General features: G+C 42.1%; 1 protein-coding gene across 1 annotated transcript; it reads right to left on the minus strand.

Annotated features, from left to right (window-relative positions):
• Positions 1–5,277: 5,277 nt before the first annotated feature.
• LOC100216906 (uncharacterized) lies at positions 5,278–8,921 on the minus strand. The gene is made up of 3 exons (NM_001359518.1): positions 8,722–8,921; positions 5,752–8,098; positions 5,278–5,610 (listed from the first exon to the last, which is right to left on the minus strand). Exon 2 carries the CDS (start codon positions 8,065–8,067, stop codon positions 5,863–5,865), a length of 2,205 nt encoding a protein of 734 aa, NP_001346447.1. The 5' UTR covers positions 8,068–8,098; positions 8,722–8,921; the 3' UTR covers positions 5,278–5,610; positions 5,752–5,862.
• Between the last annotated feature and the right edge of the window lie 5,472 nt (positions 8,922–14,393).

Consider the following 14,393-nt stretch of genomic DNA (forward strand, 5'->3'; position numbering starts at 1 on the left):
GACAAAAGATGAATAGGGACTATGAACGAACGATGAATAGGAACTATGAATAAACGATGAACGATCGAATGATCGAACGAACGAACGATCGGAATTTCGGCAGCATAACGGTAGGAAAAAGATTATTTGGACGAACGAACGGACGAACGATCGAACGATCGGACGAACGGACGAACGAACCATGAACGATCGGACGAACGATCGGACGAACAAACAAACTAAGAACATGTGGACGAACTATCGAAGAACGACCGAACGATCCTTGTGCTAGTGTGTGCTTGTGTGGGATGTGGAGTGGGCGTGTGGGGGGGAGAGTTGCCATGAAATGGTTTGGGGTGGCTTGAGTGGAGGCCCTTGCCCCTCTATTTATAGCCATGGGGGTTTAGGGGGAGGGATGAGAGGATTAGTGGGAGAATGAGAGGATTAGTGGGAGATTAGCATGTATTTGTCTTGTATAAGTGAGATTAGCTTGTAGAGCTCAACGTATGAGCATGAGGAAAGTTATGAAGAAAATATTTGTGAGGACTTTAAGAATGATTCAGAAGGTATTTCTCAGGAGGAAAATACTTGGAGAATTATCAGTGGAATATTTGGATAGTATTTCTGGAAAGAATTTGAGGGGGTCACTGGGGAAATATCTGGGTAGTATTTCTAGAAATAATTTGAGGGGGATCACTAGGAAAATATCTGGGTAGTATTTCTGGAAATAATTTGAGGGGGATCACTGGGAAATATTTGGGCAGTATTTCTAGAAAGAATCAGAGGGGGATCACTGGGAAAATATCTGGACAGTATTTCTGGAAAGAATTTGAGAGGGATCACTGGGGAAATATTTGTAGGATATTTTGAGCAGGATTTTGGAGAGAATATAGATCACTATATTTCATTTGCTGATATCAACTCACAAACAAACATTTCGAAATGAAATTTAAAATTCATTTTGAATTTAGAACGAGTTTGAGAAAATTCTAAGATTTGAATTTTTGGGATGCTACAAATCTACCCCACTTAAAATGAATCTCGTCCTCGAGATTCGGCTTAGAAGGGTTATGGGTATAGCTTTACTTCAGCTACATATCTTCACTTTGCAGACTCTTCGAGGAGATGAAGCTTCAACAAAATCTGGCCTTTGAGGAGCATCTGGTTGCCGATTGCAAACGTTGATTCTGGCTACTCAAAGATCATCTTCAGGCTTTTAGGTTTCGCTTGGCAGGTAGCTTTTTGAGGAAGCATCGATGCCAACACACAAACCTTCCTCTTGCGAACTTCCACATGGATTTCTTCCTTGATTGGTCTTCTGGTGCCTCATCAACGGAACTTGGGAGGAGGCCCTTGCCCCTCTATTTATAATGATCAAAATAGTGAATAGAGCTTAGAGATGGAAAATTCCCTATGTGCATCAAAATTTATAATCATTCCTTGTGTGCCATTGAATGACATATATAGATTTTTTGTGTGTATGACATGTGGAGCCAGTGGCACCCAAGGAATGATTATAATTTCCGATGGCACACAAGTAATTTCCCCTACCTTGAGTGAATTGAAATGGAGCACTTGAGAGAGCTGAGAATAGAGTTGCATTATGATCTTGAGCTTTGGAGCAAGGTTTCCATTCATTATAAACTTAACAAGAGCCTTCAAGTTATGAAGCGCCTTGAGGAGACTTTGGTCTATCGATTGAGAAAAGCAAAAGGGACTCAAGTTTGGTCTTGGTGATCGCTTGAGTGAGGAAAGGGTTGAAAGAGACCCAGGCCTTAGAGACTCCTCAACGAAGACGTAGGTTTCATTATGATATTGAACTCCGATAAATAAATTGTCGTGTTACTGTGCTCTCTTCTTTGCAGTTTGTTTTATCCTCTTCTCCCTAATTTCTCTTGGATTGATCTTCATCTAAATCATCCATTGTTGCTCCAAATCTTAATTCCTCACTCATTAGAGCAACATATTACAAGTTGAACTTATCCTCTACTTTGTTTAACTTATACCTCGCACTAACCTTAATATTGTGATCAAATTTTATTATCAAGTGATAAAATTCATGTTTCACCTATTCACCCTCCCTTTTTAGACGACTTTCACATATTCAACACACTACCGCAAACATATTCACATATTACAATTTGGCTCTTTGCCGAGTGTCATATTCTTTGCCGAGTGTTTTTTTCGGGCACTCGGCAAAGAAGCTCTTTGCCGAGTGCCACACAAAAAAACCTTCGACAAAATAAAACACTTGGCAAAGAAGCTCTTTGCCGAGTTTTTTATTTTTGACACTCGACAAAGAGTTTCTTTGCCGAGTGTCTTTTTTTGACACTCGGCAAAGGGCTCTTTGCCGAGTGTCACAAATACAACACTCGGCAAAGAGCTCTTTGCCGAGTGTTTTTTCTCCAACACTAGGCAAAGACAATTTAAAAATCACATTTTAAAGTAGTAAATTAATTCAAATGAAAAAATTTTCAACTACAAATTTGTATAGCTCATCATGATGTACAATTTATATATTGAACATTTCTTCATATAACAAAATAAAAAAATTGTTCATAAAACCTATCTCTCTCGTAGTTTATGAAACTACGAGAGAGACGTATAGAATTTGTGCATATTGTTAGAACCATCATGTGAGATAAACAAATGACCAAACAACCAAAATAAACTTTGTATATCTTGAGAAGTTATAGAAGTTTATAGTTGACAACTTTTTTATTTGAAGTCATATTGTCAACGAAAACTACGTCTGAATTTAAAAATTTTAAAATTTGAATTTTGAAAACAACTTCGAAAGTAAAAACCACCAACATGAAAGTTGTAGGTATTGAAGAGTTATGAAACTTTGTAGTTGACAATGTTTTGGTTTGAAATCATCTTGTTATGCAAAACTATGCTTAAATTTTGAAATTTGAATTTTTCAAACTGTCTCGGATGGAAAAACCACCAAAATAAAAGTTGTAAGTCTTGAAATGTAATGAAACTTTGTAGTTGACAATTTTTTTTATTTGAAATCATCTTATTATTGAAAAAATCGTGTGAAGTTTTCAAATTTAAAATCCAAATTTTGTAAACGGTCTCGGATGTATAAACTATTAAAATAAAACTTGTAGATCTCAAAAAGTTATGCAACTTTATAGTTGGTCACATTTTCAAATGAACTTATTTAGTGCCTTAAATAATCAAATTACTCTCGATTTGTTATAGTACATGGTGAATGAAAACGTAATATAGATATAATTGGTGTAATAGTGCAGTGGTATAGGAGGGTATGCGCGAGAGAGAGGTTGCGAGTTCGAATCTCACTATTTACAAAACATATAAGTTTGATTCAAAATATTAGTGAAAAATGATAGTGCAACAGGTAAGGTATAGATAGGGTTGTGGAGAGTTGTTCCTAGAATTTAAAAAATGTTTTACTGTTTTTTTTTATTTTTTTCGATTCTTAATTTGCCGAGTGTTTTTCTTTGCCGAGTGTTCGAAAAAAGTACTCGGCAAAAAACCCTTTGCCGATGAAATATTTGACGAGTGTTCTTTGCCGAGTGTTACACTCGGCAAAGAACGCGATTCCGGTAGTGACAATATATAGTCTATCGTTTTTTTGTCAGTTGTTCGTAGAATTTAAAAAAAAATACTGTTTTTTTTAATTTTTTCGATTCTTAATTTGCCGAGTGTTTTTCTTTGCCGAGTGCTTTTTGACACTCGGCAAAGTCTTTGCCGAGTGTTCGAAAAAAGTACTCGACAAAGAACCCTTTGCCGATGAAATATTTGTCGAGTGTTCTTTGCCGAGTGTTACACTCGGCAAAGACTTTGTCGAGTGTAAAATACACTCGGCAAAGAAGACGATTCCGATAGTGACAATATATAGTCTATCGTCAATCATGAGTTGAGGAAGGAAGGCCTTCAAAATTATGCAAATGTAGTTTTCTAGGCATTGTGGCCAAATTGGCCTTGTTTGCAATGCATTATACTCCAACCTCTAATTATAAAAAAGGCAATTGTGATTATATCTTTCATTGGCCCTTGCAATTATGATTTTATCCTCCATTTTCAACTTTGTGATTTTACCCTTGTTCTAAAAGTGAAGTTACCATTTACCCCTCCTCTCAACGCCATTAGTAAAAATCAGAATTAATGATTAAAAACTCTAAACTCAACGACATTAGTGAAAATCAGAATTAATGATTAAAAAACCTAAAAAGAAACGAGTGAAATGTCTGAACTATACCTAATCACAATTGTAAGACCATAGAGGGATATAATCACATATTCCCAAAAAAAAAGTTAGGATACTTGTTAACACAAATGCAGACAGCACATATTCCAACAATTCAGTTATGCAGAAGACTTTTCGAAAAAAAAAAGTCATATAGAGAACATAGAACCGATAAACAACTACCATATAATTGTCTCTTAAAAATCAATCCAAAAAACCCAACAATGAGTCGCCCAATAAATCAGCATTTGATCATGAGGTTATTCTCGGTAGGAGTTTTCATGTGAGTTTAATTCTCATTAAATGATATATCAGGTAAGCAAACAGGTTGACATATCATGCAATTTAATAAAGAGAGATAAACAATTCAGTTATGCAGAGGACTTTCCACAAAAAAAAAAGTTATATAGAGAACATAGAACCAATAAACAACTATCGTATAAATGGCTCTTAAAAATCAACCCAAATACCCAACAATGAGTCGGCCAATAAAATCAGCCTTTGATCGTGAGGTTATTCTCAATAGAGTTTCATTCCTATTAAATGACATGTCACCGAAGCAAACAGGATAATATAGCATGCAATTTAATGAAGAGACATATAAAAGAGTTTCATAGAAAATGGGAGAGCAAACTGGATGATATAACATGTAATTTAATGAAGAGTGAGAGTTTCATAGGAGATGAAGTTTTATGAGAATAAAACTCCAGATATTCCTAGATAAATGTTAGACATGGCAGATCTGAAAACCGTACGATAAAAGAGAATGGACTGAAAGGATCAGCTAAAACAATGCGTTATCAAATGAAGATACGCTGATAGTGGTCGCATTGCACTAATATCATGCCGCCTTGTGGTGGCACCATTCGCTAGTCGTCTCCAAAAATCTGTAGCGCCACTTTCTAGCGATATTCTCAAACTAGTGCTCCACTCAAGTTTAAAGAGTCATTTTGTGACAGCACGCATCACTTGCTACAAAGAGATGAAATAAAAAATGGAGAATTCAAAGGCAAAGCACTCCATGAGATACTACATTCCACACAAACAGCAGCGCCCATTCTCGTATAACAAATTTAGATGCTTCATGCTTCCTCGTTGGGGAATTTTTTATCTGCTGGTGCTGAAAACCAAATAATGTTCAACATGGATGGATACAAGTCAAAAATACTAAGCTCAAGATAGTAGGTAGTTTGGCTAACCAATTAACTAGAAGCAGTGATCTGGTTATTGCTAATAGGACGCCTGGCCGATCATAGAAGTAAATGGAAAGAAGAAAACTACGAAATTTAATAGAAGTGATTGTACCAACACCAAGGTAGAGAGGCCTACATCCAGTCTATCAGAGTACTGGCTGGACAGATGTGAAGCTAGCAAAGCTCCATGTTGATCATTATCCGTCTTCAAGCCATTTCCTGCAGATTAAAACATTTTTATGTCATTGTCAAAAATTCTGTCCTGAGAACAGGACTATTAGGCCCACATTATTTAAATGTTATACGGCAACTACACCCTTGATTTGTTTAACATTGCACCAAACTTGGCTTAGTGCTTACCTTGATCAGACAGGTTCACAAGTCAAGGTCCACATGCTATAACATAGCAGGACTGGTTAATTAGCTGCCACCGTCAATGGAATAGGAAACGTAACATGTGAGACCAAGAACCTAGTTATTCTTAGGCTTCCAGGTAGATATTGCATAGATTATCCTTCCTTTCCAGCCTTGCAGGAGCCATCCGCTGTCTTCATCTATGACAAAGTCCTTGTGATAAATGTCTTTTACTTTGTCCTTGGCTTTCATCACGATTTCTTGGTTTAACGGGGACTGAACAAATCCAGCCCTGAGGTTCCTCACCTGCCACTGTTTATATGTCTCGGGTCTCTCAACTCTGTCTGAGCCCTCACATGCAATAACATTGAGTGCCTCTCGGCCAAACATTTCCCTCTCTATGAGTGCACGCTGTGCATCATCCCGTGGGACAGTTGTCTCTAGCATGTCAAACAATGCAGAGAAATGGAACAGCGCCTCACGGAAACGTGTGATGAAGAAGGGAACACTGTATGACCCATTCACAATTCCATGAATGAAAATTGCTGGGTTTACTTGCCTTATGGTGTTGAGCACTCTATTCCTAGGACTGTCTACAGCAACTGTTTCATCAATCAGGTTTCTGAATCTGTATAGGCAATTAACAATCACAACTTCGTCCTTGCCAACTTTGAGATCCTCAACTCGGATGGTTTCCCACTTAGATGCTATTCCCTGATACTCAAAAGGCACCTTCAACTTCTCAGCATATTCTGCAAGCCTTTGTCCAGTCTCTTCAATTCTCTCAGTAGGTCGGAAACCTGGCTGAGGTACATCAATTCCAGTAATGCGCAGAACAGGTGGACCACCTTCCCTCTTGGAGAGACGCCTGATTAGGCATGGCCATTGGAAGCCGAAATAAATGCCGAAGTCAATGATATGCACCTTTGATGCATGTTTAGTCATACTCAAGATTGTTTGATTGGAAAGAAAATGTGAAAGCCTCTTAAATGGGCATGCCGCAAGGTAAAGGTGGTAAGCTTTAAGCATGTCTGAGGCAGTTGTTCGTTTTGCTATAAGCTTGCGGTAAAGCTGACTCCCTGTGCCTGCCAATCGAGCCTCAAGACCATCTGCAAAGCAATGTGCTAACCTCTGGGTTCCATCACCATTTGGCTTGGAATGGTGCCTTATTTGCTTTAACAATTCATTAGCAGTCCTGCGGTCATCTGCTGCCACAGCCTGTGCACAGTGGATGAGGATGGTCCTAAGGTCCACCACATCCTTCTTTGTTGGTTTCCTTCCCCGTGGCCGTGGTCCACTTGGTCCTTTCGTCTGGGTGACCTGAGAATTCTTGGAAGCTTCATTCCGCATCAGCTCTCGCAGATCTGTGGCCTTCTTCTCGGTTTGAAGAAGCAGATCATCGAACATTTCAATCCAATCAGGTTCATCGGAACAAAATGCAGACTGTTTAATGTTCCGGCCTTCAATCACGTCAAGGTCTTCACTCTGTCTATTTTTCTTGACCTTCAATGCATCTGCCTTTTTGGCATTCAAAGAAACATCTTTCCTTGCCTCTTGGGGTCTTGCAATACCACCAGCTTCTAAACCAATGACTAGTTTATTGTTAACAGGAAGAAACTTCTGGGCTTCCTCAATACCTCTCCTGAAATCCCAAGTTGGAAGGCTCTCAAACAAATACTCAGGGATCTGACCGTTCGTGATCAAAGGGTCTTCTAGCACATCCACTGCATTGGAAGCATCACTTGATGTACCAACAAGTGGATGAGAAGCTTGACCACACAAGCCTCGGTAAGCTTCCAGCTGCTCACTAAGTCCAATGTCATAGCGCCGGTTGCTATCCACTGTGCCACCAACACTGCTGCTCGTGACAGTACTTGCCACAGATTGTGTGCAGATGCTACTGCTACTCTCACTGGGGCTGTCCATGGACCAAGAGATCAGCTGGCGGTCAGGAGACGGTGGGAACTTGTGCCCAAGAATGTCATAGAACGGCTTTGCAGCAGCACGCAGTGCTGCTGACTCCGCCTGGTACATGCTAACTTTCTCATCAATATCCTCCTCCATGAGCATCCGGCTGATATAGTCGAGGGACTCATCTGAGATGAATTCCCAATCCTCTGGGTTGTCAGTTTCAGTATTGGCCCTTGACACAGTGGAGGAAGGATTTGAACAGGCTTCTGGTGCCATCTGGGGCACAGTGGCAGGAAGTGGATCGGCAAATCTGAAGTAATCACTTGCGCTGCTGTGGTCTGTGTAGCCATCATAAGACAGGCCTCCATAGAACATGCCAGATAGGTCGCCATAAGTATTATCCAGACCCATTGGTAAACTCCACGTAACCTTGCTGGAAGACCTGTTTCATTTCACCTTTTGTAGTTAGTAGTAACAAATTTGTCAACTCTTGCTAGGCAAACAAACATAGATCCACACTAATATCGCCTTATTTACAAATATCAACAAATGCTACAATCCTTAGCAACAATGATGGATCTTAATTCATAAGAAGCATACACAGATACACTAATCCGTTATCTCACTTTACTAATAAAAGTAAGATTAAGAACCGACAGGGTTACTCAATGAGTAGAGAAACAATTGAAGACGCGGATCAACAAGCCTAAAATCATGCGTGGAAGTAAGATATAGAAGGTTGATCATAAGAGAAATGGTGGGAAGCTCCCTTGACTAGCATGATCCACGCCACCGCATGAGTAAAGCAGCAACCAAACAGCAGATCCTCCTCAGTGGTTCCCCCATCCCCTTCTCCAAGGCTAAAATTCTAGCAGTCTCGCACGGCATGCAGCTATCCGCAAGAACTGATCACACACAGACCTCTCGTTCTCGTCCTCGCGCACTAGAGATCAGGGCACCAGAACCCACCCGAGAGAAGCAGCTTTCCCGTTGCTTCACTTGACCGCCAGAAGGAAGGAAACGACGCAGGAACGGGTAACACGAGGGGGACAGGGCGAGGCTGACCTTAGCTTGATGGCAAGGGACGCCGCTGACGAAAAGAAGGCCAGTAACTTCGCCCAGTCCGCGTCGCCCGGGCCTCCGCCTGCGCCGGCGCTAGCGCTGGCGCTGGTGATGGCGCCGGTGGTGGTGCGCCGCCGCTGGTGCTGGTGCTGGGTGTGGCGGCGATGATGTGACGCAGCCTGAGATGGACACGGGCATGGGAGTGGAGGGGTGGAGCAAATCCGAAAAGAATAATGCGAGGATGGTGTGCTCTGCTCCCGGGCCCCCTCTCTCTGCGTGCCGGGGGATTACAAAACCATGGGCGTCCGAACCTTCTCGGGGCCCGGCGGGGGGCGCCGTGGCGCGATCGCCGCCGTCGGTCCAGAGGATCGGGACGGGGGATTAAAGTAGTGGAAACAAACCCGAGCGCCCGGAGCGGCGCGGCGGCCCAGTCCCAGCGCGACACCTCGGCGCGTTTCCTGGCCGACGCGCACGCGCGCGGGGCCCAGCAGGTGATTTGCGGCTGCCAAAAACTGGGCTATCTACCTGATCTCCTCGTCCTCGGGTGCGAGTCCCCCATTTCATCTGGCACGTACGACCACCGATGCCGCCGGCACGTTAGCGTCTTACTAAAAAAGGACAGACCCTGTACCAGCACACATGCTGGTAGACGCTATAAACAGCAACACAGGGACGACATTTTTGTTTGTTTGCTTGGTTGTAAAACACGTTGTCATGGTCAGATTTAATTTTACCGTTGATTATAATTGACTTAGGGACGTTTATTTTGGATTATAATCTGTTCAGATTATATAATCCAATAAATTTTAAACTAACACTTTAAAATTTGTTGAATTATATAATTTAGACAGATTATAATCCCAACTAATCACCCACTTAGGGCTTGTTCAGTTCTACCCCAATCCATATGGATTGAGAGAGATTGAGGCCGTGTTCGTTTGTGTCGGATCGGTGGGTCGAAACGATTCCTAACCGGATTGCTTCTCTAATTTATATAAACTTTGATTAGCTGGAACGATTCCGGGTCCAATCCGACAGAAACGAACAAGGCCTGAGGGGGTTTCAATCCCTAGTAAGTCAAAATCTCTCTCAATCCATATCAATCCCTTTGAGGCCCTATTCGTTTTTATCAAACCCATGGGGATTGAGGGGGATTGAATCCCCTACAAGTCAAAATCCCCCTCAATCCACTTCAATCACCCTCAATACCCATGGATTAGGGATGAAACGAACAAAGCCTGAAAGGGAAATGTGCCATTGGCCATTTCTATAAGTATTTTGGTGATTAGATGTCCAACACATATTGAATGAGTTCTTATGTGCCAAATGAGTGAGAAGTGTGTAATCAAGAACAAGGTATGTTTCTAGACTTAGTGAATTGTTTTGAACACTAACATGGTTATCTAAGTGCTAGAAACAGTGCCAAGAAGAGAAGATTTGAATTGGAGAAAAGTTGGCAAAGTTCAGCCAACATCAGCTCGGGTCTGGCACACCGTGCCCCAGGCTGGCTCGACGTCAACTAGGCGCTCTCGGGAAAAGAGAAGGCGACGTGGCTATAAATCACCGGACTGTCCGGTGGTGCACCGGACTGTCCGGTGAGTCAACTGCGCCAGCGGCCAACGGTCGGCCGCGCGATCAGCGCGCGACACGTGGTTGCGCCAACGGTCGGTTGGGCACACCGGACTGTGTCCGGTGCGCCAACCGATCCCGAAGACCAACGGTCGGCTGCTCCCCGTATGGAAGGAAATCGAGCACCGGACTGCTACAGTGGCTGTCCGGTGCACCACTCAACAGAAGGCAAGAATTGCCTACCAAATTGATGTCCAATGGCTCCTAGCTGCCTTGGGGCTATAAAAGGGACCCCTAGGCGCATGAAGCAGAAGACCAAGGATTCTCTAAGCATACTAAGACATCCAGACTCCGCCTCCACGCATTTGATTCATTGTGTTAGTGATTTGAGCTCCGTTCGAGTTGTGAACTCCCTGTGTTGTGCTTTGAGCTCAAGTCGTGGCTTGTGTGCGTGAGTGTGCTGCAGACTGAATCTTGTGTGCGTTGTTTTCCCTCCCTTACTCTTGTGCTTTCTTTGAGATCATTATTGTAAGGGCGAGAGGCTCCAACTTGTAGAGATTCCTCGCAAACGGGAAGGATACTCAAAAGATAAAAGACCGTGGTATTCAAGTCGATCATTGGATCACTTGAAAGGGGTTGAGTGCAACCCTCATCCATTGGGACGCCACAACGTGGAAGTAGGCAAGTGTTACTTGGCCGAACCACGGGATAAAAATCGCGTGTCTCTTATGTTGCTTTTCTGTGATTGTTTTGTTCATAAGAACTCGCTTCATAGCTACTTGGTCACACTAACGCTTCAATAATCAAGTTTGTGGCTATTTAGTGTTTGATTTTACAGGATCACCTATTCACCCCCCCCCTCTAGGTGCTCTCAATTGGTATCAGAGCTGTACTCTTCATCTAAGGGACTAACCGCCCGAAGAGATGGATCCTAAAGGTAAGTGGATGGTGGTCAACGACAAGGAGAAGGAGTCCCTCTTCAACGAGCCAAGAGACGACAAGCCCACTGACTCAGGCTCGAGTCAGAAGAAGAGGGACGGGAAGAAGAAGAGGCGCATCAAGAAGATCATCTACTACGACAGCGATGCCTCCTCTTCTTCACCAAGAGACGACGACGATGACGACTCTTCGTCGAAAAAGAAAACGGTCAATCAGAACTACTCCTTTGACTATTCTCGTATGCCATACAATTCAGATGCGCATTTACTATCAATTCCCCTTGGAAAACCTCCACATTTTGATGGAGAGGACTATTCATTTTGGAGCCATAAATTGTGTAGTCATCTATTTTCTCTCCATCCTAGTATTTGGGAAATTGTAGAGAATGGGATGCACTTTGATAGTACTGATAACCCTGTGGTCATAAATGAACAAATTCATAAAAATGCCCAAACCACTACTGTTTTGCTAACATCTCTTTACAGGGATGAATACAATAAGGTGAGCGGCTTGGACAACGCCAAACAAATATGGGACACCCTCAAGATGTCTCATGAGGGAAATGATGCCACCATGATTACCAAAATGGAGATGGTGGAAGGCGAGTTGGGGAGGTTCGCAATGATCAGGGGAGAGGAGCCAACACAGACCTACAACAGGCTCAAGACTCTGGTCAACAAAATCTGAAGCTATGGAAGCACAAGATGGATGGATCATGACGTCGTCCGACTCATGCTCAGGTCATTTACAGTTATTGACCCCCATCTTGTGAATCTTATTCGTGAAAACCCCAGGTACACCAAGATGACGCCCGAGGAGATACTCGGAAAATTCATAAGCGGGCGTATGATGGTGAAAGAAGCTCGATACGTGGACGATACACTAAACGGTCCACTACCCGTCTACGAGCCACAACCCATTGCTCTCAAAGCAACCAACAGCAGGGAGGCGCTACCAAGCAAGGTGGCACAAGTGGAGGTTGCCGGGCTCAATGAAGATGAGATGGCACTCATCATCAAGCATTTCAAGACCGTGCTGAAAGGACGCAAGGAGTACCCCAACAAGAACAAAACAAGGGGAAAGTGCTCCTGCTTCAAATGTGGTAAGACTGGTCATTTCATAGCTCAATGCCCCAATAATGATAATGACCAGGAACAAGAAAGGCATGGGAAGAAAGAGAAGAAGAAGAATTACAGGAAGGTGAAGGGCGAGGCGCATCTTGGAAAGGAATGGAATTCTGACTGCTCTTCATCTGACTCCGACGATGAAGGATTGGCTGCCTCGGCCTTTGACAAATCTTCGCTCTTCCCCAGCGAGCGCCATACTTGCCTTATGGCTAAGGAGAAAAAGGTACGTACTCAGGACTCTCCCAAGTATACTTCTTCTAGTGATGAAGAGTCATCTGATGATGAAGTAGATTATACTAATTTGTTTAAGGGATTAGATAGAAATAAAGTAGACAAAATAAATGAATTAATTTATACCCTTAATGAAAAGGATAGATTGCTAGAGAAGTAAGAAGATATCTTGTATGAGGAACATGATAAATTTGTTAGTGTTTAAAAATCTCTTGCTCTATAAATTAAAAGAAATGAAATGCTATCCTCTAAATTGTCTGCTTGTCATGAATCTATATCTAGTCTAAAGGAGTTAAATGATGAATTAAATGCTAAACTAGAGAAAGCAAAAGCAACTAGTTCATGTGTAGAACATGTAGTTATTTGCAATAGGTGTAAAGATGTTAATTTTGATGAACATGCTATCACTATTGCTAAATTAAACAATGAGGTTGTAAGTCTTAATGCTCAACTTAAGACTTGCAAAGATGACTTTGAGAAATTAAAATTTGCTAGGGATGCCTACACCATTGGTAAACACCCCTCAATTAAGGATGGACATGGTTTTCGAAAGGAAACCAAGAACTTAACAAGCCAAAGGACTTCCGATCTCAAAGGAAAAGGGAAGGCTCCTATGGCCAGTAGCTCACATGATCAAAAGAAACATGTCTATCTTTATGCTCATGTTAAGAAAGTTTCTCATTATAATAGGAGTTATGATCATGCTGCTTATAATGATTCACATGCTATGATTGCATCGAGTTCTGCTTTTGTTCATGGTAGAAGTAGGCCTAGGAGAAATTATGCTACTTCTCATGCTTCTAGAAAAGTTTGCAATGGACCTACTACTGTTTATCATGCTTGCGATACTTCCTTTGTACTTTCATGTAAAAATGCAAAAGTAGTAGCTAGAAAATTGGGATCCAAATGCAAGGGAGACAAGACTTGTATTTGGGTTCCAAAAGTTATTGTGACTAACCTTGTAGGACCCAACAAGGGTTGGGTACCTAAAACCCAAGCTTAAATTGCCTTGCGGGTTTATGCATCCGAGGGCTCAAGCTAGATTATCGACAGCGGATGCACAAACCACATGACAGGGGAGAAGAAAATGTTCACCTCCTACGTCAAAAACAAGGATTCCCAGGATTCGATCATCGTTGGAGATGGGAACCAAGGCAAGGTCAAAGGATTGGGAAATATAGCCATCACATCCGAACATTCTATCTCTAATGTGTTTTTAGTTGAATCACTCGGGTATAATTTGTTATTGTGAGTCAATTATGTAACGTGGGTTATAATTGTTTATTCACAAATGTAGATGTATCTGTCTTTAGAAGGAGTGATGGTTCACTAGCTTTTAAGGGTGTACTAGATGGCAAGCTCTATTAGTTGACTTTTCAAAAGAGAATGCCGATCTAGATGCATGCTTAATAGCTAAGACTAATATGGGCTGGCTTTGGCATCGCCGTCTAGCACATGTTGGGATGAAGAACCTTCATAAGCTTCTAAAGGGAGATCCTGTGTTAGGACTAACCGATGTCTGTTTTGAGATAGACAGACCTTGTGCAGCATGTCAGGCAGGGAAACAGGTGGGAAGCACTCATCACATCAAGAATGTGATGACAACATCAAGACCACTGGAGCTTCTTCACATGGATCTCTTCGGACCCGTTGCCTATCTAAGCATCGAGGGAAGTAAGTATGGTCTTATAATTGTTGATGATTTTTCCCGCTTCACTTGGGTGTTCTTTTTACAGGATAAGTCAGAAACCCAAGGGACCCTAAAGCGCTTCTTAAGGAGAGCTCAAAATGAGTTTTAGCTTACAGTGA

This window comes from Zea mays, chromosome 1, assembly GCF_902167145.1.
Source record: "Zea mays cultivar B73 chromosome 1, Zm-B73-REFERENCE-NAM-5.0, whole genome shotgun sequence".
Taxonomy (NCBI): domain Eukaryota; kingdom Viridiplantae; phylum Streptophyta; class Magnoliopsida; order Poales; family Poaceae; genus Zea; species Zea mays.